General features: G+C 57.0%; 1 protein-coding gene and 1 long non-coding RNA gene across 2 annotated transcripts; one reads left to right on the top strand and one right to left on the bottom strand.

Moving 5' to 3' along the window:
* Window positions 1-11,276: 11,276 nt before the first annotated feature.
* IRX3 (iroquois homeobox 3) lies at window positions 11,277-14,836 on the bottom strand. Its single transcript, XM_027619998.2, has 4 exons — window positions 13,730-14,836; window positions 12,433-13,552; window positions 12,181-12,247; window positions 11,277-11,702 (listed from the first exon to the last, which is right to left on the bottom strand). The coding sequence occupies exons 1-4, from the start codon at window positions 13,994-13,996 to the stop codon at window positions 11,648-11,650; spliced, it is 1,509 nt and encodes a 502-aa protein (XP_027475799.1). The 5' UTR covers window positions 13,997-14,836; the 3' UTR covers window positions 11,277-11,647.
* LOC113936596 lies at window positions 13,201-18,604 on the top strand. The gene is made up of 3 exons (XR_003524295.2): window positions 13,201-13,304; window positions 17,607-17,709; window positions 18,166-18,604. It is a non-coding gene; the product is annotated as an uncharacterized LOC113936596 (long non-coding RNA).
* Window positions 18,605-20,372: the final 1,768 nt, after the last annotated feature.

Here is a 20,372-nt window from a genome sequence, read left to right as displayed (position 1 = left end):
ATGAGTCAAAGATCTTAGAGGCAGCAAGATGAGCCGATTCCACTGTGGTTTCTCCACAGGCAACCCATCTTGGGCTCCCATCACCAGGTCCCATCTGAGGACCAGGGTGGCTTCCTCTGGGAGGGACCACCTGATTCTCCCTTTGCAGAATGAGTTGGACCATCCACGATTTTGCAGGATGGAATGGCCTTCTTTCTTGGAAGGGTTGAAGAGCCAGAACAGCTTCCTTAGAAGCTCCTAGTTGACAGATGAGTCTACCCTAGCAGCAGGGGTCTCCTACTCCGCAGTCACAGCTCACTGCTGATGGAGAGGGACACTGCCCCCCCATCGGATCGGCTCTGCCTCTGCCTCTGCCCGCCCTCCTGTCCCATCCATCTACTGCCCTTCTGCTCAGCCCCTCTCTCCTGCAGTGTCTTCGTCCCACATTTCTGGATAATTATATTTTTTGGCAACGGCCCTTCTGCGTGCTGTGGAGCAAGCGGTCGAGCCTATGGCCTTTTCCCAAGTACTATTTCCAGCCAGGCCGTGCCACCCTGTTCTTCTGCTATATTCCAGGACACAAAAGGTCAGGAGCCTTGCCCGGAGGACAGACCCTGGTGTGGAGACCTTGTGGACAATAAAGGAGCATCTTGGGAAAATCAGTGAGAGCATGTGACAGGGACCCCCCAGTCCCACCTTACCAAAGGATCCAAAAAGAGTCCTGACATCACCTTAATATTTGGGTGCTTGGGAGGGCCTGGTATCTATTTGGGGGTGCTCAGGTATGGCAGAGGGAGGACACAGGACAACTGAAAATGGAAATGACTGTTGCCTTCAAACCGTATTCTCTGGCTGACTTTGCATAGAAAAGCCTGACGACAAGTCCCTGTCACGGGGCAAAGCTGAACAAAGGTAACCCTAGCACCCCAGTAGCTCTTTTAGAATGATGACACTTTAGTGCTCCCTTTGGTGGCACATATACTCCAGTATAATGATTACAATTTATAATTGTATTTAAACTTCTATCTAATAATTATGGGAAAATATTTTTATTAAGTGATATGTATAATTGGGTACTTAATCATTCTTATTTTATAACATACTTGCAAATTTTATACGTGCCTAACGATCTGAAAGGAAACTGGGAAAAGCCTAATTTTATCACCGAATTCCAAAGCAGCCAGGCACTCAGTGACTATTTACCGAGTGCTCAGTAATAGAAGGCCCTGGGATGCACCCAGCACCAAGAGAATCCCCAGGCCAAAGATGCATCCTTCAGCTCAGGTTCAAGTGTAAGAGGGGGAGAGAGGTAGAGGGATGATGAAGAGACGGCGGGGGTGCCAAGTTTTAAAGTTCTACTGACTTTAAGCAGAACACCGGTCCCCAGGGGTTCCCCCAGTCCAACCCCCCTATTCTTTTGTCCTTTGCCACCCACCCAAGACATTGGGATCCAGCCCTTGTCGATCCCATGTCCCCAACTTGCGTGGGTCACATCCGCAGACCTCCACGGTAACACAGAAGCATCCCAGGAGGTATCAGGGCCATAGGACCCATGGGGGTCTTTTAAAGGAAAACTACTTTTATAATAAGCCAAACAGGGGAATATCATGGGGTAAGATATAAGCTCCTAAATAAGATAAAAAATGAGCTCTAAGAGAAGGCACACTCTGGAGCTTCACTTTGGGTCTGACCTCAGATTCTCAGGTGTACTCTCACTCAGCTCTTTTCCTAGGGATGATACTCAGGTGGGGAAGCTCCAGGATGTGGTCAGATGGACCCTTCCTGGACTCAGGAAGGGCTGAGGTGGTCTGCCTTTGGGCAGTGGCCAACCTGCACGCCTGGCCTTTGGCAAACTGACTGACTGCTGGCCCTTCTCATGTGCATCCCAAACCTCTTCGGAGATCTTCCCTGTCCCCTCAGGCAGCCTTCGCCTCCGCCCTCTCCATGATGGTAGCACCCTTACTTTCTTCAAGGAACTTCATCTTCCTGCCACACCCCTGGCCGCTGTGATTGGCCTAGCAATGAACACATGGCCAAGTTGAACTAATCAGAGTTTTTCCTTGGGATTTTACAACTGAAACTAACCAGCAGAAACCATTTCTTTCCCTTTGGATCACCAGCACTAAGCCCATGGGCACAGAGTTAATGGTCACCGTGTACCTGCCACCTGGGGAAGTCTGCGAAAAAAGTCAACACTGAAGCAGACACCGGAATAAAGAAAAAAAAAAAAAAAGAAGAAGAAGAAGAAAGAAAGTACTGATGCTTTCAAGTCCTTGGTCTTTGTGAAGATTAAATGACTTAATCCAGGTGCTTAGCTCATAGTATCTGATCAATAAATACTAGCTATTATTATTATTTCCTCTGCTCTTGGCTTCCCCAGTTACATGAACCAAGAAAAATGTTTTTAGAAAAGACTGTTGAGCTTGGTTTCTGTCTCTGGCACCCAGGCACTCAGATGCTCGGGATATCAGGAACATCTCTTCTTAGAAAGGAAAACAGGCACTAAATTAGATCACAGAGATGTGTCAGTGACTGTAGTAACCAGGCTCCAAGATGGCCCCAGTGATCTCTGCATCTTGGTATTCATGCCTTATAGTAGCTCCCTCCCATACTGAAGAGGGCTGGCTAGTGTAACTTCAGTAGGATATTGCAGAAATGATACAGTGTGACTTCTGAAGCTGGGTCAAAAAGGACTGTGCCTTCTATCTCACTCCCTCTAGGGTCACTTGCTCTGGGGGCAGACAGCTGCCATATTGTGGACACTCAAGCAGCTCTGTGGACAGATTCACGTGGCAAGGACCTGAGCACTGCTGCCTACAGTTGTGTGAGTAAACCGTCTTGGAATTGGATGCTCAGACCCAGCCAAGCTTCCAGACAACTCCAGCCAGCCCTGACATCTTGACTGTAACCCCACGAGAAACCTCAAGCCAGAACTAGCCAGCTAAGCTGCTCTTGAAATCCTGAAGCACGGAACATGTAAGAGAATGACTGCTTGTTGTCTCATACCACTCTCTTTTGGGAGGATTTGTTATATAGCAGTAGACAGCGAATACAGAGCCATCATGTTGACTCGCCCCTCTGTCCATGAGATGCACCCAAGTTTAGTGGGGATCAGCTATAAGGCATGCTGTTAGAAATCAGCTACTTAATAAAGTCCCACATTTCCAGTTACATATATCCCCCATTCCATGAAATATCTAGAAGGGCTTGTGGGCAGAGGCTGTGGCCATGAGGAGCCCAAAGGGACAGCCAACCTTGAACATGTTTAAAGGCAGAGGAAGGAGCACAACATGTCTTCAGTCCTGGTAAATTCATCCTCAGGTAGATTCCTGGCGCCTTCTCCCTTGACCTCTCTCATTCCTTCCTTTCCTCCTCTTTGATACACCCTCCCTCCCTCCCTCATCCTCCATCTTGCTTATCCCATGGAGGTCCAAGTCTCAGAGACTGTTTCTGTCTCCATTCTGGAAGGGCCATAGGTCTTACTGGAGAGCATATGGACCAGTGCTTCTCACACTTGAATATGCACACGCATCTCCCGGAGAATCCTAGGAAGATGCAGATTCCAATTCAGTGGAGCTGGGTGGGGCCTGAGCATCTGCATTTCTAACAAGCTCCCAGTTTGCTGCTGCTGCAGGGTGCACATGCTGAGCAGCAAGATCTGGAAGGAGGACTAGCCTTTCTTTCACTAATACGGATGGTCAGATGGTCGCTTACAGCAAGGCACTAGTGTGTAACTGTACCAAGAGCCCCTTTCCACCAGGACCGAAGGTGAGAAGGAATTGAACGAGCGGACAGAGATCCTCACCCTGTCCTGTACTTACTTTAAAAAAATTTAATTTGAAGGCATCAGATTCGAGGTGTCGCCTGTGACACAGCCATTTACATGCCCTTGAACTTCGCTGACTTCGTGGTAGAAATGGCAGGTTGCAGTGGGAGTTGGTGCGCTGGGGTTCACATAGGATCTTGGTCCCTCCAAGATAAGGTCAGGCCCGAGTGGATCAGGTAAGCAGGTGGGGCAGGAGCAAAGTGGTGTCACAGCCGATGAGTACTCCACCCTGAATCCCATTGCGTGAGCAAGTGGTAGATGGGATCAGAATGCTGGCTTTACGCCTATTGGCTTCATTGAGCCAGTGGCTGAGTTTGGGTTTACCTACCTATAAAATGGGGGCATCATGCCCATCGCCTAGGGTTGTGGTTGTCATCATTAATACAAAAACTATTTGTAATTTATCAGGTAATTATTATGCACGAGGCAAATACTCATGCATGGCACACTGTTCTAAGTGCAAAGGAACTCATTTTATCCTCTCAACGGTCTATGAGGGAGGGAAAATGATAATGATTCTTTTTGTTTTACGAGGGAGCAAAGCTCAGAGCGGTGCAGTCAGTAGCTCAAGGTCACGCAGTTAGGGAGCCCTGGAGCTGGGATTTGAACCAAGGCAATTGGATTGCAGGGCCCACCCTCTGGACCACCACACTCGAGGTGCATGGCCCCACCCATACAGGTACTGGGGATATCTGCAGGGGTCAGTGAATGAATGAATGAATGTTGTGAGATCCAGAGAAGTTGCTTTCTGTCTGTCCTCTCTGTCTCTCTTTCTCTCTCACGCATTTTAGTTATTTACAAACAAAACAGCTTTCTGAAGAGCTAACATATTCCCATGGTTCAAAAGGAGCAAATGGATAGAGACTGAAAAATATCCCTCCTGTCCTTGACCCACAGCTGCCTGGGTCCTTTCCCCGAGGCAACTACACCAGCTCCTTGTACAAACCAATGTATATTACCCTTTTAATCCAGACAGCAGTATAGCATATGGAATGTTCTGCCTGGCACCAGAAGAGTCTCTTTAGCTGACCTTCTCTTTAAGCCTTAATTTCTTCATCAGGTACCCCCGCCCCCTCTCCCCGAGATGGGGGTTGTGAGCATGAACTGAAATTCATGGAAAGTGGTTAGCGTGGTTAATGGGTAGGCCTGTCAAATAGTAAGCACTCAACTCCATTTTATTTGTTTTATTTTATTTTATTTTTTGAAATAGGGTAAAGGAAATAGGAGGTGATATGACCTCCACTCCGGCCACTGAGGCCAAGGCCCGGCTCTTGAAGGCCACAAGACTTCCTGGTGGTGTTTGTATACAGATAATGAGCCATTCCCCCCAAAGACAAGAAAGGAGGAAGGAAGGAGCAAAGAAAAATACGGACAAAGAAAGCTTCAAAGCCACTCTAACAAATAAAAACTGAGCCCCCCGCTCCAACTAAGCAGGCCACATTCCCCATGGAAGGCCTCACCAGCACTGAGGTCAACACCATCTGGCTTCAGACGCTTTTCCTCAACACCCCAGCGTCAAGTCAAGCAAAGTGGGGTGGGAAGAGAGAAATAAGTTGGGTTGGTTCACACAGAGCCTCCAGATTCCGTGCAACAGTGAGAAATAATGTACAAAGCCCAGAAAACACAGCTCTGTTGAGTCTGGGCCTCTTGGTCCCAAGGTGTGAGGAAAAGGGAGCAGGGCGTTCATCCTGTTAAATTCATGGAGCTACACATTCTGGGGGCCCAGGGGGAGCCCCAGGAGGCCGGGCCAGTCTGCTGGCCAACCAGGTGGTCTGCCAGGCTGCCATGGAGCTCCCCACGCTGGGCCTCAGGCTGGCAAGCATGTCCTGGGCCCACAGTCTGAGCATGAGGTCCCTGTCTCCTGCTATCATTAATTCATTTCTCTCCTCCTGGCCATCAAAATCCCATTAAAAAAAAAAACCATAACGTTAAAATAATAGTAACGTCATTTTAATCTACACACATTTTTATCACTGTTCAAAAGATTTTTTCAAATTACCCCTGGAAACTCCCGCTATCTAATAATTATCAGGAAAAAAAGAGAGAGGAAAGAGAGAGAGAGAGAGCACTGGAAAAAAAAAAAAAAGAGCCCAGGGAGAAGAAAATAAAGAGAAATCAGCCCAGCTTCAAAGGGCGCATTTCCATAATTGCCCTGTAACTTTAGCAAAATAAATCTGAGCGGCTGAGAAAAGCACAATCTCTCAGATGAGTGCACTCCAAAGGCCCCGGAGGGCTGTGGGCGCACTTGTTAGCGGCCTGGAGCAGTGGGAGAATGCAGGGCTGCCACCAGCACTAAAGCCACGAAACCACAGCCTTCTCGTCCTAGAGGGCAGGCCCGAGTGAGACCTTACCCTGCCTTTGTCTCCTTCCTGCTCCCTGACATGGGACACACACCCACGCACACCCACACGTGTGCCCACACATCCACACGTGTACCCCCACGCACACACTCAGCCATGCACACACACGCACCCCCACCCCCACACACCCACATGCATCCACGCACACTCACCCGCACACACACACACACATGCACACCCACACACCCACACACCTACACGCACCCACACATCCACACCTGCACCCACACGTGCATGTGCACACTCACACAGACTCACCCATGCACACACACGCACCCATGCACTCACACGCACCCACACGCACGCCCCCACGCTCACCCACACGTGCACCCACACATCCACACTCGCACCCACACGCACATGCGCACACACACACACCCATGCACACACACGCACCCCCACACCCACAGAGCTACATGTACCCACATGCACCTGTGCACACTCACACGCACGCACCCCCCACACCTACATGCACCCCCACACACCCATGCACACAATGCACCCACACACCTACATGCACCCACATGCACACCCGCACCCGCACACACTCACACACACACACAACATTGACGCGCAGGAAGGACTGGCAGCAGTTAAGAGGTGGCAATTACTATGAGCCAAACCACAGGAGTCAGGCTTTCATCTGTGAGAACATTCCGGTAACCTGCTCCTGATATAAATATCCAGGGAGAAGGGCCCCAACTTTTCAGACACACGTCCTCTTTGGAGATGACTCTGTCTCTCCCTCCTGGAGACGGTCCCACCCCCAGCGGTTCAGGGAGCCCAAACCTACTTTTCTATTTCCCAGGCTGGCAAAGTTTCCTGCTTATGCTCTCTCACCCCAAGGGCCCCCTTCCAGGGCCAAGAGTTTTAAAGAGCAAAAAGCGGCCCCACCTAGCACCCTTCTTTAAGGTTTCCCACCGCAAAGCTGTGCTTTTCTTTCAGGGAGAAAATCCGCATTCTAATTGCCCCTGACACCCCCCCCCCCCTTCTTGGTTTCTCAACGGAGGCATGATTGACATTTGGGACCCCGTAATTCTCTGCTGTTGGGGCTGGCCTGTGTCTGTGGGACAGCATCCCTGGCGTCAGAAGCATCCCTGGTCTCCACCCATGAGATGCCAGCATCCCTACCCAGTCGTGACAGTGGAAAATGTCTCCAGGCGTTGTCATATGTCCTGGGAGTCGGGGGGCTTGCCCAGCGGAGAAACACTGCTCTATCTTAAGACCTGGGTACTCACCCTTCCACCCTCGGGAGGACATGCCTTGTGGGGTTTTCCATGCAAACAGTCAGGATGGTCTTCGGAGGGGCTGGGGCCTCTGTTGGGAGGGAAAGAGGAGCTCCACATAAGCTAGGTTGGCCTGGCCGTGCAATAGACGGACACTTTCAGTGTGGTCACGTTGGCTGGCTGGATCCGATGACAATGGCTGATCAGGATCAGGAGAGGTTATGGTCACCCTCCATTTATGTCCAATACAAGACAACCTCGGATTGGAAGAAATTCATCTAATCCAATCCCCTCTATCTTGCAGACGGTGAAGGTGGAGCCCCAAATCAGAATGACGCTTGCCTCCACTCAAGTTGGACGTAGCTCTTGCCACAGACACGATCTGTCCGCACCTGCGATTGCCCTTTTTCATCTGGTAGAGGCAAGAGGGCACATGCAGCCAGGAGTTACAGGATACAGAATGTTTCTAGAAGGACACGAATAAGTGGGCCCAAAGCCAGAGTTCCTGATGGAGGGTCCCAGCATATCTTGGACATCCAGTTCCTATCCAAGCATTCAATCCCTGTTGCTTACCTTCCAAAACTCAGGCCTGAGACCAGGGACCCTCCAGGGGGGCCAGCAGACCACCAGCCCGGCAGGCAGGTGAGGGCCTGCCCTCTCCTCACTCCTCACCTGGGGCAGGTGAGTGGCTGGAGCACCCTTTCCTCTCGGGGAAGCCTCTGCCCCACTAGCTTCTCCATGTTGCCCTCTGACTAGACCCCACTTCCTCCTCCCTGTCTTCCCGTGAAAGTAAATTCAACTGGAAACCGAGAATGTCCCAGGCCCCAGAGGTGGGCCATCACGTAGGGAGAGAATTCTATTCTCCTCTGGCTCTCTGGCCCGGTGAGCCCCCCCAACCCCCAGCTCCATGCAGATAATGAGGGAAGCCGTGACATACACTCCTTCCTCTGACCTAATTGATTATCCCCGCACACCTTGGCGTGCTTTGCATAACCAGCCCCGACAGCAGGAACCCCTTCCAGGCGGAGTGATTGACATATTTTATTTCTAATTGAAGCTTAATCAGGACCTGGGATAAGATTCCCAGATATCCTCTCTCCCTTATGCCTTATTCTTCTCTAGCTTCCTTTTCTCTCTCCCTCCCTCCCCCGTCCCCCCTCCCCCCCCACCCCGTGAACCCTCCCCCTCCAGCTTCCTGTTGCCTTTTAAAATTTTAGGTCCGCACAACAAACTATGGATGGAGGCGGTTCCTAGGCTCCCTGAAAGGAGGGAGAGGAGGGGGTGGCTCAGGGAGGAGTATGAAGAACCCATTCCTGGTGAAATGGGGAGCGGAGCTGCTGCTTCTCCCTATTTCGGCTAGAAAGCCCATGGATCTTTTTTTTTGTTTGTTTTGATCGCATTACCTTATGAGGGTCAGTTTGGGGCCATGTGAAGGGCCCACGTGTTCTGTGGGACAGAGAAGATGCAGATACGTGGGAGCCACTCCCAGGTCTCCCCCAGCTCTCCTCCGCCCCCCACCCCCCCACACAACCGCCCTTTCAGTAGGGGCAAAACTGGTCTCATCCAAGGACGGTTATCCCTGGAATGAGCTGGTCTGATGGGGTGAGCCGGCCGCAGGGTTTACACTAGACAGACACCAAGGACAGGGGGCAGTCAGACCTCTCCGAGCTCGGCTTGGCCTCTCGGCACCAGCTCCCTGTGAATGCTTTTCCTCCTCCCTTGGTGGACGGTCTGCGCGTGGAAAGGCTGCCTGCCCTCTGCGTGCGCCCTCCCCCTGATCACGCTGGCCTGGGGACTTTCCTTTCTCCCTGGTTTGAGCTGCGTCCTGAGGTGCCTGAAGGCAGATGCCTCACTGTTATGGCTGAGGGGCGTGCATGGGCAGAATCGTGCCCAGAGTGGAAGAGAGGGGCCTGAGATTCTGGAATAGAGTATTAGTAAGACTAATAATAGAATATTAGTAAGGCTATTTACCTCCACGGGGCATGTCAGCACTAGATAAGCTTCCTCCTTCGAGGTAGGCGCTATTATTCCCATTTCCCACAGATGAGGAAATAGAGCACAGAGAAGTTAATTCTCTGCCCAGAGTTTCACAGGACGGAGACTGGGGAGCTAGGTCTGTGCCACAGTAAAGCTTGGAGGCCCTAGCTGACAGGCTCTCAGGGGTAGCTGCCCACCTAAAGATACTCAGGCCAAGGGCAGAGGCCTCTGCCCGGCCCCGAGGCCCTGGCCTCTGACGTTCAAGGCCCAGACAGTTGAAGCCCGTTCCGTGTGGCAGGGCGCCCTGCCCAGTGCCTGAGCTGAACCACAGCCCGCGTCTGAGTCCTGGGAAAGAGTCTGAACCCCACAAACACCATTAATAGAGAGCCGGGAGGGGAGGGAGCCCGAGAGACATTTCCCACCTCTGGGGAAGGGCCCAGAGGGGGGAGCCCCAGCCTCGCTTGGAAGGTCTTTGCTCAGAGACCAGCCTCTGCCTCACCAGCCCTCTGGGAAGGGCCGCCAACTAACACTCTGGACGCCAACAGACCCTCTTTCCCCCTTGTCCCTGGGAGGCCACCACACCCCATTGACTCAGCTTCTCTGGGGTTCCCTGGGGGCACCTGCTCCTGCTTCTGCTCCTGCAGAACCTGGAAGGTGTACACTAAAGCCTTGTTCAATGGCTTCATTTGCAAGCTCTTCCCAAAACTCCCAGGGCACCGGCGGGATTGTCACAGGCCCCATGCCAGGGGGTGGGGTGGGGGCAAGCACCAGGTGTCTGGCCACCCTATGCATCATTTACTAACAAAACGTGGGGACGGAGGTACAAAAAGTGTACCCTCCACTTCGGCCCGGAGGCGGCACTCTTCCAGCACTCCCTACAACTTGTTCAAGTCAAAGTTGGGCAAGGCTGGCAGCCTGAAAGAGAAAACAAGAGGACGGGGAGGGGGCCAGGAAGGGGCCAGCGGCGGCCGGCCTGGCTGGAGCGGCCTCCAGAGGTAGGCGCTGAGTGGCCCTTTTGTCCTGTAGAGGGAGCTCTAGCCCCAAATTTCCGGGCTCCCTCCCCGCCCCCGGCCCACCCCTGGACTGCCTGGAGCCCGAATCCAGGCTGCATAGATAGGTACAGCAGCCCCAACACCCCCGGTTCCCCCATGGGACCCCAGAAAGCTGTCCTTCCAGGGCACTTGGGGAAAACCCGCTGGGGTGCCAAGATGCACAGATGCTACCAGGACCTGGGTCCCCCAACTCTCCATTCAGGCTGGGCAAGTCACCAAGAGGTCATGATGTGCATCCCCAGGCTCCCTGCTCCTCCACACCCACCCTACTCACCGCCACCCCACACCCTTGCATCTATAAGGAGGAGTCAGGGGTGCAATGAGGTTGCAAGGGGCTTGAACTGAACTGGCACACGCCCTCATGTAAGACTAAGAAAACCTCAATTGTGCCTATCTAAGAATGGGGTTGCAGGAGGGATGAGAACCTCCCACCCTAAACCTTCTGCATCCAGACCCTCCTCTGAGTCTTTTTGCTCTGCCATCCAGAGCGGGCTCCAAGACCCCATGGTTGCTCCAGTGGACCGGCGGGGTGGGCCCAACTTGCCCAGGCTCCTCGGAGGGCATCTTGTCGGGTTTCCCGCTGTCTTCTCTGCCCTTTCCCTTGGGCGCCCACAGATTTCTCCAACTGCCTCACCCCCAGCAGTGCTCCCAGGCCTGCCACTTCTCTGTCTTCTCGGCCTCTGCCCTCTTCTGATAAAGTGGTCCTACTCGCCTTCTTTACTGCTGATCCCCAGCAACTCTTCAAACACGGGGGTGGGGGGTGTGGGGGTGTGGGGGGGTGGGGGTGGGGGGGTGGGGGTGTGGATTAAAAAAACCCCAATAGATCCGTCGTGGGGAGGGGCAGACAGGCAGTTATAGTCAAAGTGGCAACAGCTCATTTATTTAGCCAAAAATAGATACTTTCTTGTACAATTTGGTTCACACATATGTACATTTTTCTGTATATACAAAAAAAGTCAGACACGCTTATTCTCACGGAAACTGCACCCCCCAAATCAACCGAACCAAAAAAAAAAAAAAAAAAAACCCTCACAAACTCAGCTAATGTGGGATACAGAAGCCACTTGGGGAGGACTGAGGGGGACTTGCTTTATTTCTTTTTTTTGTTGTTATTTAGTTTTCTTTTTTAGGTATTCATACACGGACATGCTTACAAGTCATAACTATACAGAGCGATTTTTTTTTTTTACAATTATTACAACGATTTAAAATTTTTAAAAATAAGTACTAAGACGAGGAGAGAGCCGAGAGGACCAGAGCGGCATCCAGGTGGTTCTGCGGCCTGGAAGAGAGAAGCAATGGTAGTAGCAAAGGGAAATAAGAGTCCGGGGCACCGACGCGGCCCAGGACCGGGAGACCCAACCTGGGGCTGAGGCTGGGGGGCTGGGAGGTGTCTCAGGGTCAGATGCTGTCCCGCCGTAGACGTTGGGCTTCCGGTTTAACTATCAGAAGGGCGGGAAGGCGTCAGACCCCAGGCCCCGGCTGGAGGACTTCCAGGGGTGCTTCCCAGAGCCGCCGCCCGCCCCAGGGGCCTGGTGACCGGGCCGGGCTCCGGTGCCCACCGCGCGTACAGGGGCCAGGACTGGGATAGCCAAGCCGGCTGTGGGCCCGCGGGGACTACGGAGGGCTGTGTGTTCCGTCCCCTTTTTAAAGCGCGTCCCGGCGGCGTTCCCCCGGGGGCAAAAGCCGAGTGGGCCTCCAAGTTTGTTCCTTCCCGACTTGCCGGTCCCACCATTCCCCCTACAGCGGGGGTCTCTTACCGCCTGGGCACGGGCTGGAAAGCTGTCTTGAGTAACTTTTTCTCCACTTCCAAGGCACTACAGCGATCTAAGGGAAGCGGGGAAGAAAAAGGAGGGCCTTCAGAGCGCTCCATTCCAGCACTCAGGGCCGCGGGAGGCAGGCGCGGGGTGGTAAGCGCCCCGCGCCCCCGGGGGGTCCTGCCCATCTCCGCCTACCCCCGCGCGACCCCCAGAACCCACCCCCTCCCTCCGCATCCAGCGCTCAGTAGTCACCTGTTCCGCCCTCGGGCTCCGCCGGCCGAGCGAAGGCAGCAGCGGCGGCGGCCGGGTGGCCCGCGGCTCCGGGAAGTCCCAGCAGGTGTGGAGGGGCCGAGCCGAGCAGGGAGAGCGGGTGCGGGCGTGGGCCCGGCGGCGGGCCTGGGAACGGCCGGTTGGTCCAAGCCGGGAACTTGCTCAGAGGCGTGGAGACGAGTCTGTGGGCCGCGGCGGCCGCGGCGGCTGGAGAGAGCTGCAGGGCTGGGGGCGCGACGGCGGCCCCAGGGGGAGAACCCCCCGCGCCCGGAGGCGAGCGGCGCGGGTTGTCCGGGCTTGTGGCCGTCTCGGCCAGGGACCAGATCTTGGGCTTCTGCAGGGCTGAGGCGGGCGCTGGCGCCGGAGCGCAGGGGTCCAGGCCCGCAGGAGGCGAGGGCGGAGACGGCGGAACCGCGGCCACCGGCGGTGGCGCTGGGGCCAGACTCAGCACCGGCAGTGGACGCTCCTCCAGGCCCTCCGAGCTGTCGTCCGAGTCGCTGTTCTTGGAGTCTGAAATGGGTCTCAGGCCGAGGTCGCCGTCCCTGTGCGCCGCCCCAGCCAAGGCGAGCTCAGGCCCCGCGGCCGCGCCGTCTAAGTTCTCCAAATCTATCTCCTCGTCCTCGTCGTCGTCCGCCAGGCCCTCGCCCCCCGTGTCCTCCTCCTCCCCCACGAGCTCCTCCTCCTCCAGCTCCAGCTCGCGTTTGCTGTCTTCTTCGTCCTCCTCCTCGTCTTCCTCCTCGCGCTCGCTCCCGTAAGCGTTGCCTTCCTCGTCGGTGCGGCTGCGGGGCGCCCACGTCATCTTGTTCTCCTTCTTGAGGCGCCGGCGCGCGTTGGCGAACCAGGTGGACACCTGGGTGAGGGTCATCTTGGTGATGATGGCCAGCATGATCTTCTCGCCCTTGGTGGGGTAGGGGTTCTTGCGGTGCTCGTTGAGCCAGGCCTTGAGCGTGCTCGTGCTCTCCCGGGTGGCGTTCTTGGGACGGGACGGGTCCCCGAACTGGTACTGGCCATACGGGTAGAAGGCGGGGTGCGGGTGCGGAAACGCGGCGGCCGCGGCCGGATGCTGCACCCCCGGGCTGTCTTTCAGCTCGTACTGCGCTCCCTGTACGCACACGGAGAGGGAAGGGACACGCGCCGAGGGAGCGCGGGTGAGCCCTAGCCGTCGCCGCCTCCACCCTCCCGGCCTGGGCCGCGCTCGTCTACTCCCGCGCGCTCGCCCTTCCCGCGCCCCAGCTCTCTTAACCCTCCCCCACCCCACCCCGGCTCCCTGGGCGCTTACCAGCTGCGGGAAGATGGGCAGCTCGGCGGCGTAGGGCAGAAAGGCACCGTAGCCCTGGGCGGCTGCGGCAGCCGCTGCCGCCGCGGCATAGGGCGCCCCGTACACGGAGGAGAGCACGTTGGACAGGGACCCCGAGGCGGCCAGCTCCGAGGCCCCGGCTCCTGGGCCGCTCCGGGCCCCGGCGCTGCCGCCGCCGCTGGCGGTCCCCGGGCGCTCGGGTGGGTAGAGCGGGCGGATGTACTGGTATCCGAGCTGGGGGAAGGACATGGTGGCCCGCGGGGCACGGACGGAGAGGGGGGCCCGGCCCCCGGGGCCGCCCTGCTCAGCGCCGCCCGCGGGCTCCGGCGCGCATCGGGGGCTGGGCCGGGCTGGGGCCGCGCTGCCTCCCGCGCTGCGCTGCTCTCCGCGTTCGCCTATTGATCTGCTCCGCGGCGGCGGCGGCGGCGGCGGCGGCGGCGGCGGCGGCGGCGGTGGCGGCGGCGGCGGCGGCGAGGAGCCAGGTCAGGTCCGAACAGATTGGCGGAGATTCCCGGGGCTCCGGGCTCTGATTGACATTTCTACGGGCCCGCAAGCCCCTCCTCTCAGCGCCGCGCTCCCTCCTCTTTCGGCAGCCGGAGCAGCCTCTGCCCGCGCCTCGCTCCTCACTGCCCTCCTGTCCCCGAGCAGTGTCGCGCCTCGCTTCCTTCGCCCTCCTCTAGTTTTCACTCCCCCTCCTCGCCCTTCCTCCCCCCTCCCTCTCTGCGCTCCTCTTCCCCCTAGGATCGCTTCCGCTCCTTCGGGCTCTTTCACTCTCCTGGACGCTCGAAACTCTCTTCCCTCTCCTGCTTTTCCTTTCTCTCTATTCCTTTTCTCTTCTCCCCTTTCCGCTCCCTTCACTCTTTCTTCTCCCCTGTTTTTATCTCTCTCTGTCTACTCCCGTATCTCTCCCCCCACCCCCAGCCCCGGCCTCGGCGGCGCCCTGGGTTCAGGCGGCGTAAAGTTGGGGACACTTAAGGTGCCGTGCGGGGGGTGTAAGTCCGTGGATCTGAGTCTGAGGCTGTGTCTGTGTGTCCGTCCCCGCCCTCACCTCCTCCCCTGCCCTTCCCCAAATCTCGGGTCTGACGTCGCGCCCTCTTATTCGACTTTTCCTCGCGTCTCCTTCCGGAGTCGCCAATCGCCGGGGCGCCTTCCAGGCGAGGCCGCCCACCCCGGAGGATACTGCGCGCAGGGCGGGGCGGGGCGGGGACGCGAGCCCGGGCGCTCCGAGTCCCTGCCCGCCCCCTCCGGCCTGCGCCGGGAGGGGCAGCGGGAGGCGCGGGGACGCGGGTTAGTACGGGGTCACCTCGCCCCTCCCCGCTGCCCGCCCCTCGGTACCTCTTCTCTCCCCCCGCCCCGCCCCGCCCCAGCGCGGGGGCCTGGGTCGGGACCAAGATCTCGGTCCAGGGCAGGCGTTGGGGCTTTCCTCGGCCCGGGCCCCCTTTTCGGCTCGCACCTCTTAGACTCCAGGCCGCTCTCAGCGGCGTAGGGAAGAAGCGAGTAGAGAGGTGCGAGGGACGAAGGGGTGCGTTCTAGTCGAGCCTTCAAAGGCCATCTCATTGCCCAGGGGGGCGAAGCAGCCCCCTACCCAGAGCACCAAACCCTGAAATCAGCTACTTTAACGCCGCCTGTGTCCGGGTGCGAACCTCTGATTAGAAATGGCGGGCTCTGCCTCTGGAGGGGCTGAAGTGTGGACCCCCTGGGGATCCCGGGGAGCCAAGACTGGAACAGGGAGCCTAGCGGCGCCCTAAGCGGGTGCGCGTGGAGGGGGGGGGGGAGGAGCAGAGAGCCAGGTGGCAGAGGCTCCAGGAACTTTCCGAGAGCCCTTCGAGAAGTTTGCATATTGGAATTTTCAGTCTGTAGACACCCTTCGTCTCCCTACCCCGTTCCTCGGCTCCCCGGGTCACCGTGCCAAACTGTTTTCTCTCTGTAAAGAGCCTATCACCGTCTCGGGTGGGGATGGGAGGCGAGACTTTTGGTTTTACAGTGGGCTGTTTCCTCCATCAAACCTGAAATCCCGGTATCCGAACGCCCACCTTCACGGATTAGGGCGTGCAGCCGACCGCGGGATTGAAACTCCCGGAATCGCAGCGACTCCGGGCTAAAAGCTTTAGGCCGCGGCGGCGACCGACGCACTGGCCAGGCCTGCAGCGGTAGCGCTCCGGGGACAGCACGGGCGCGGTGACTCTGTCATGGAGTGGCCAGCCCGGGCTGTGGGGCGGAAACTGGCCGCCGCGCGCTGATTGAGAGAGGAATTGAATCCGAATTCCACCAGAGTGGAGAGATCGGAGAGTCTCGGCCCCCGGCTGTCTCTCTGGTGTAAGCAGCTCTGGGCAGTCCAGCTCAGGAATGAATTCCCAGTTTTGACCCCACCCCTCACTCCGGGTCTCTTTCCACCGGTCTTCGCACAGGGCGGTGGCTCCAGAGAAAAATTGCGGGGGTGGGGGGCGGGAGAGAGACAAGAGAAAGTTTGGGGGCCACCAGTTTGGTGTTCGATTGGGGAAACTGATGTGTGGCCTTCTCAAATTCGGTCGAGCTCTTTCCCACATCCCCTCCCCACCTGCTTCTCTGCCTGATACCTGGCGTTGGCCTTAGCTGGAGTCTCCCCAGAGGAGGAGGTATCAAGGGAAGCTCTGGCTTTGAAATGTTTCCCCGGCGCCTGATTTCGTTTCCAGTTAAGCCTCTCAGCCAAGGGGCTTTGGGAACCATGGGCTCACCTTCTCACAGAAAATCTCAGGGGTTACAAAACTGAGGGTAACAGTATTTCCCGGAGTGCTTCCTAGATGTCAAACCTCGAGCCTCGACGGCCCTGAACCCCAGAGTTTGCGCAAAGTGGTGGCACCAGACCTGAGCGTGCCAGGTGCCAGATTGCGAGGTGGGGAAACTGTGGCGTGCCCAGATGAAACGCTCGCTATTAAACTCAGCTCTTCCAGAAGGAAAAGAGAAAACCATGAGCCCCGGAGATGCTTCCTCCGCATTAACCAGCTATCGACCTGGCTGCTTCGGAGCTGCGCGAGGTGGGAAAGAGGCCAGGGAAGGGGCGAGGTGGTTCTCTGTGAACCGACCACGCAGGTCTGAGGGCGCCCATGGCCCAGAAGGAGAATCCCCAGACCCATTCTCGTACCCAAGAACCTCGATTAATTAGGTCCCTCCAGGCGTCCCAGGTCCCGGAGCAGAAGCGGCCTCTCCACTACCCTAGTGTCCAGCAGAGATCAGCCCTGCCCCCGCCCGGGAGGTCCGCGCTTCACGTCGGGACTCAGCGTCCTAGGCAGCCGAGCCCCGACGTGGCACTGGCTCCAAAACTCGACCGGGCCAGTGGAGCCCGGCCCCGGACTGAACTCGCGAGTTCGAGGACAATCGAACCATTTCCAGAGATTTTTAATCCAAGGGACGAGGTCAAAGTGACACACTCGCACAGGGAGGAGAAGCAGGTGCACGGGAAGTTGATTTGGGAAAGGCATGCGCGCACAAACGCGCCGCACACAAAAGCTTCTCCGTCTTTTCGCCTTCGTCCACTGTTCCCAGCGCACACAGCGCTTCGGAGGCTTGCTGTAGACGCTCTCTCTACGCGGCCCCGAGTGTGGCAGTGCACGGAGAGGGTGTCCATGGCACACGTTTGGTGCACACAGCAGCGCTCGCTGGACTCGCACCTGGGGCAGCGCGGCCCCGACGTCTGTCCAGGGCCCGCGGCCCGCCAGGCTCGGGGGCAGCGCCACACGCGGCACGCGAGCCGCTAGCCACCAGGCCCCCTTTCTGCCCCCTCCTCGCCCAGCCTCACGGTGCGCGCGCGTCCCCGTCGGGGGGCGCCGCTGCAGCCCCCGGGTCTCCTCGCCGAGGCCCATGTTCTGTCCTTCCCTCCCAGAACCGAAGTCCCCTGGCTGCAGGGCGGCCGGCGATCTCTCCGCTTCCTGCAGACGCCGCGGCGCACGCTCCCACCGCTCCCTCCCCCCGCGCTCGGGTTACAGGTTAATGAAATGCTCGTTTTCCTCAGTCATTTGTTTTGTTTTCCTGCAAAGTTCTGATAAGTAGCTAACCAACGAAGCTTGTAATTACAATCTTACAGAAACCGGGCCGATCTGTATATAAATCTCACCATCCAATTACAAGATGTAATAATTTTGCACTCAAGCTGGTAATGAGGTCTAATACTCGTGCATGCGATAATCCCCTCTGGATGCTGGCTTGATCAGATGTTGGCTTTGTAATTAGACGGGCAGAAAATCATTATTTCATGTTCAAATAGAAAATGAGGTTGGTGGGAAGTTAATTTCTCTCCGCTCTGTGAAGCGTAGACAAGAATTTAATGATTTAATTACAGTTGTAAGCCCTTTCCATGAGACTTAAATTGAGCTGAGAATATTTTTTTCTTCTCTCTCTCTCCCTCTCTCTCCCTCTTCCGCATTCTCTCTCTCCGCTATTAGCAGCCGTGCGGACGCCGGAGTGCGTGGCCTGGCGTCAGCACCGGGAGGGATTTGCATCAGGCCGGAATCCGGACCCCGGGGATCCCAGGAGGCGCGGGCCGACTGTCTGCAGAGCCGCCCCGGAACGGGCTGCGGCGCCCCACCGGTCGCCAGGGCCTCGAGGCCGGTCCCTGGGTCCCGAGAAGCCTTGGGGAAACTTTGGGAGAAACTTTGCCAACTTTGCTGTCGGCGGGGAAGAGGCCGCCCGGCCGGCCGCTGCAGCTGCGGGCCGCGACGCTCGCGGTGGGCCCCGAGTTGGGCCCGGGCACCCGGGAGCCGGCCGGGCCGCCCCAGGAAGGGCGCGAGGCCGGCCGACGGCCCCTGGCTCCCCGCCGCGCCCTCGCGCGGCCCCCACCCCCACCCCCGCGCCCCGGGGGCTCTGAGCGGCCCGCGGCTCGCCGCGCCCAGGATGGCAGGGATTGAAAATCTGGCCCTCAGCGCAAGTGATCTGATTTTTCTTTACCTCTCCATGACCATCCTTTCCCCACCTGACTCGAGCAGTTTCACTGTCTCCCTCTCCTTTGTTTTTCGCTCCCCGTCTGTCTCCCACTTTCTAGGTATTTGATTTCTAAGTCATTCATTTTCCTTCTCTTTCCTCCGCTCCCCCGATTCGTTGTTTTATTTGTTCCTCTGGACCACTTTGCAGTTCACTTTTCTCAGTGTGGCTCCTTCCCTCTGCCCTGATTTTGTCTCTCTCTCTTTTTTTTTAATCTCTGTCTGCCTCTGTGACGGTCCCTCTCCCTCACCCCCAATTCTCCTTCTGTCTTTCCTTCTCTCTTTCATCCCAGTCTATGTGCTTCTCGGGTTTCTTGGTCTGTCTCTCAGGTTCTCCGGCGTGTATTTTCTCTCTTCTCTTCCTCTCCAGGACGTGTGCCCCCCCACCCCCCGTGGATCGGCCTCCCCCCCCCCCGCCCCGGCGCCCCCTCCTCATCCATCTTGGGAGATGAATATGTCGCCTTATTGGATGCTGAGGCCAGAGCCGGGTGATGGGGCTCGGCCAGCCTCGCGCATTTTCTTCATGCATATTGAGGAGATGGTAATGAGCGCGTTTGCATTGTTGCATGGAAAGACTGCGTTTCCGGCCGCATTTCCGAGCGGGCGAGGGTGGCGGGGGTCCCAGAGAGCCCGCAGTGGGCACCCAGCCTGGTGGCCGCAGCTGGCCCTCAACGGGATGGCGGGTGCTCGGGGCCCGGGGAGGAAGTGACCTCTCGGAGCGCGCGGCCCGGGCCGCCGCCTCCTTGGGCTTCTCCACAAAGGCCGGCCGCGCTCCCCTCATTAAAGCCTCGTTACGGGAACCCCCGCCTGGCTCGCGACGGCTCCCTCGCGCCCCCAGCCCGTGGGCCTCTGAGCCCCCTCCCCTGATGTTTCGAGGTCCGTGATGGAGCGCCACCAGGAAATTAGTGCCTGACAAAGACGTCTAATGGCAATAAATTGTTTGCGATTCTGAGTGACACGTCGCGGGATCAAACACAGCCGCATTGTGTGCCCGGCCCCGCTCACTCCTTAATCTGGGAGGGCGCAGCGGCCGTCGCTCCCGCAGGGGCAGGGCGCACGCGGGCTCCTGCGTTGTCTCCAGCGGGCTCCGGCCTGGGCTCAGCCTCCCGGGAGCCGACCTGGAGGACCCAGTCATTCTAGAGGGGCATGTCCCTCCCGGAGAAGGTCCCCAGAGCTCAAGAGACAGGACCCAGGCATGCCACTCAGAGAAGGGAAGGTTTATGAAAGTCAGCAGCTTTCCAGGGGGCAAACTCTTGAAGAATTGAGCTCAGAGGGAACCCACTGCTGGAAAGCCAGAGGGCGCGGATCCCCAGCTCCAGACACAGCGGAGCAGGGACACTCTGGGTGTTAGACATTTGCACTAATCCCCTATTCTCCTCCCGACTTCAAACTGGGGGAAGCTGAGAAAACATCAAGATCTGGCCTTGTCTGGAATTGGGCAGTGTCAGGTTTCCCAAACTTCAAACCCTCCACTGCCACCTCTATTATTTGTTTAACATTTTTCCTTAAGTTGACTCATTTTAAATACTTACATACATGTTTTTGGAAAGAAAACTTGATACTGCTACTGTAAATTGAAAAGTAGCCCTTACTCACCATAAAGGGAAATGGGAAAAGATAAAAAACAACTAAAACCAAGGGATCTAAAACATTTGAGCCATTGTTGCTTGCTG

The sequence above is a fragment of the Zalophus californianus genome, chromosome 17 (assembly GCF_009762305.2).
Source record: "Zalophus californianus isolate mZalCal1 chromosome 17, mZalCal1.pri.v2, whole genome shotgun sequence".
In the NCBI taxonomy this organism is placed as follows: domain Eukaryota; kingdom Metazoa; phylum Chordata; class Mammalia; order Carnivora; family Otariidae; genus Zalophus; species Zalophus californianus.
The sequence above is the reverse complement of the archived record's forward strand: the minus strand, read 5'-3'. Positions and strand labels throughout refer to the sequence as shown.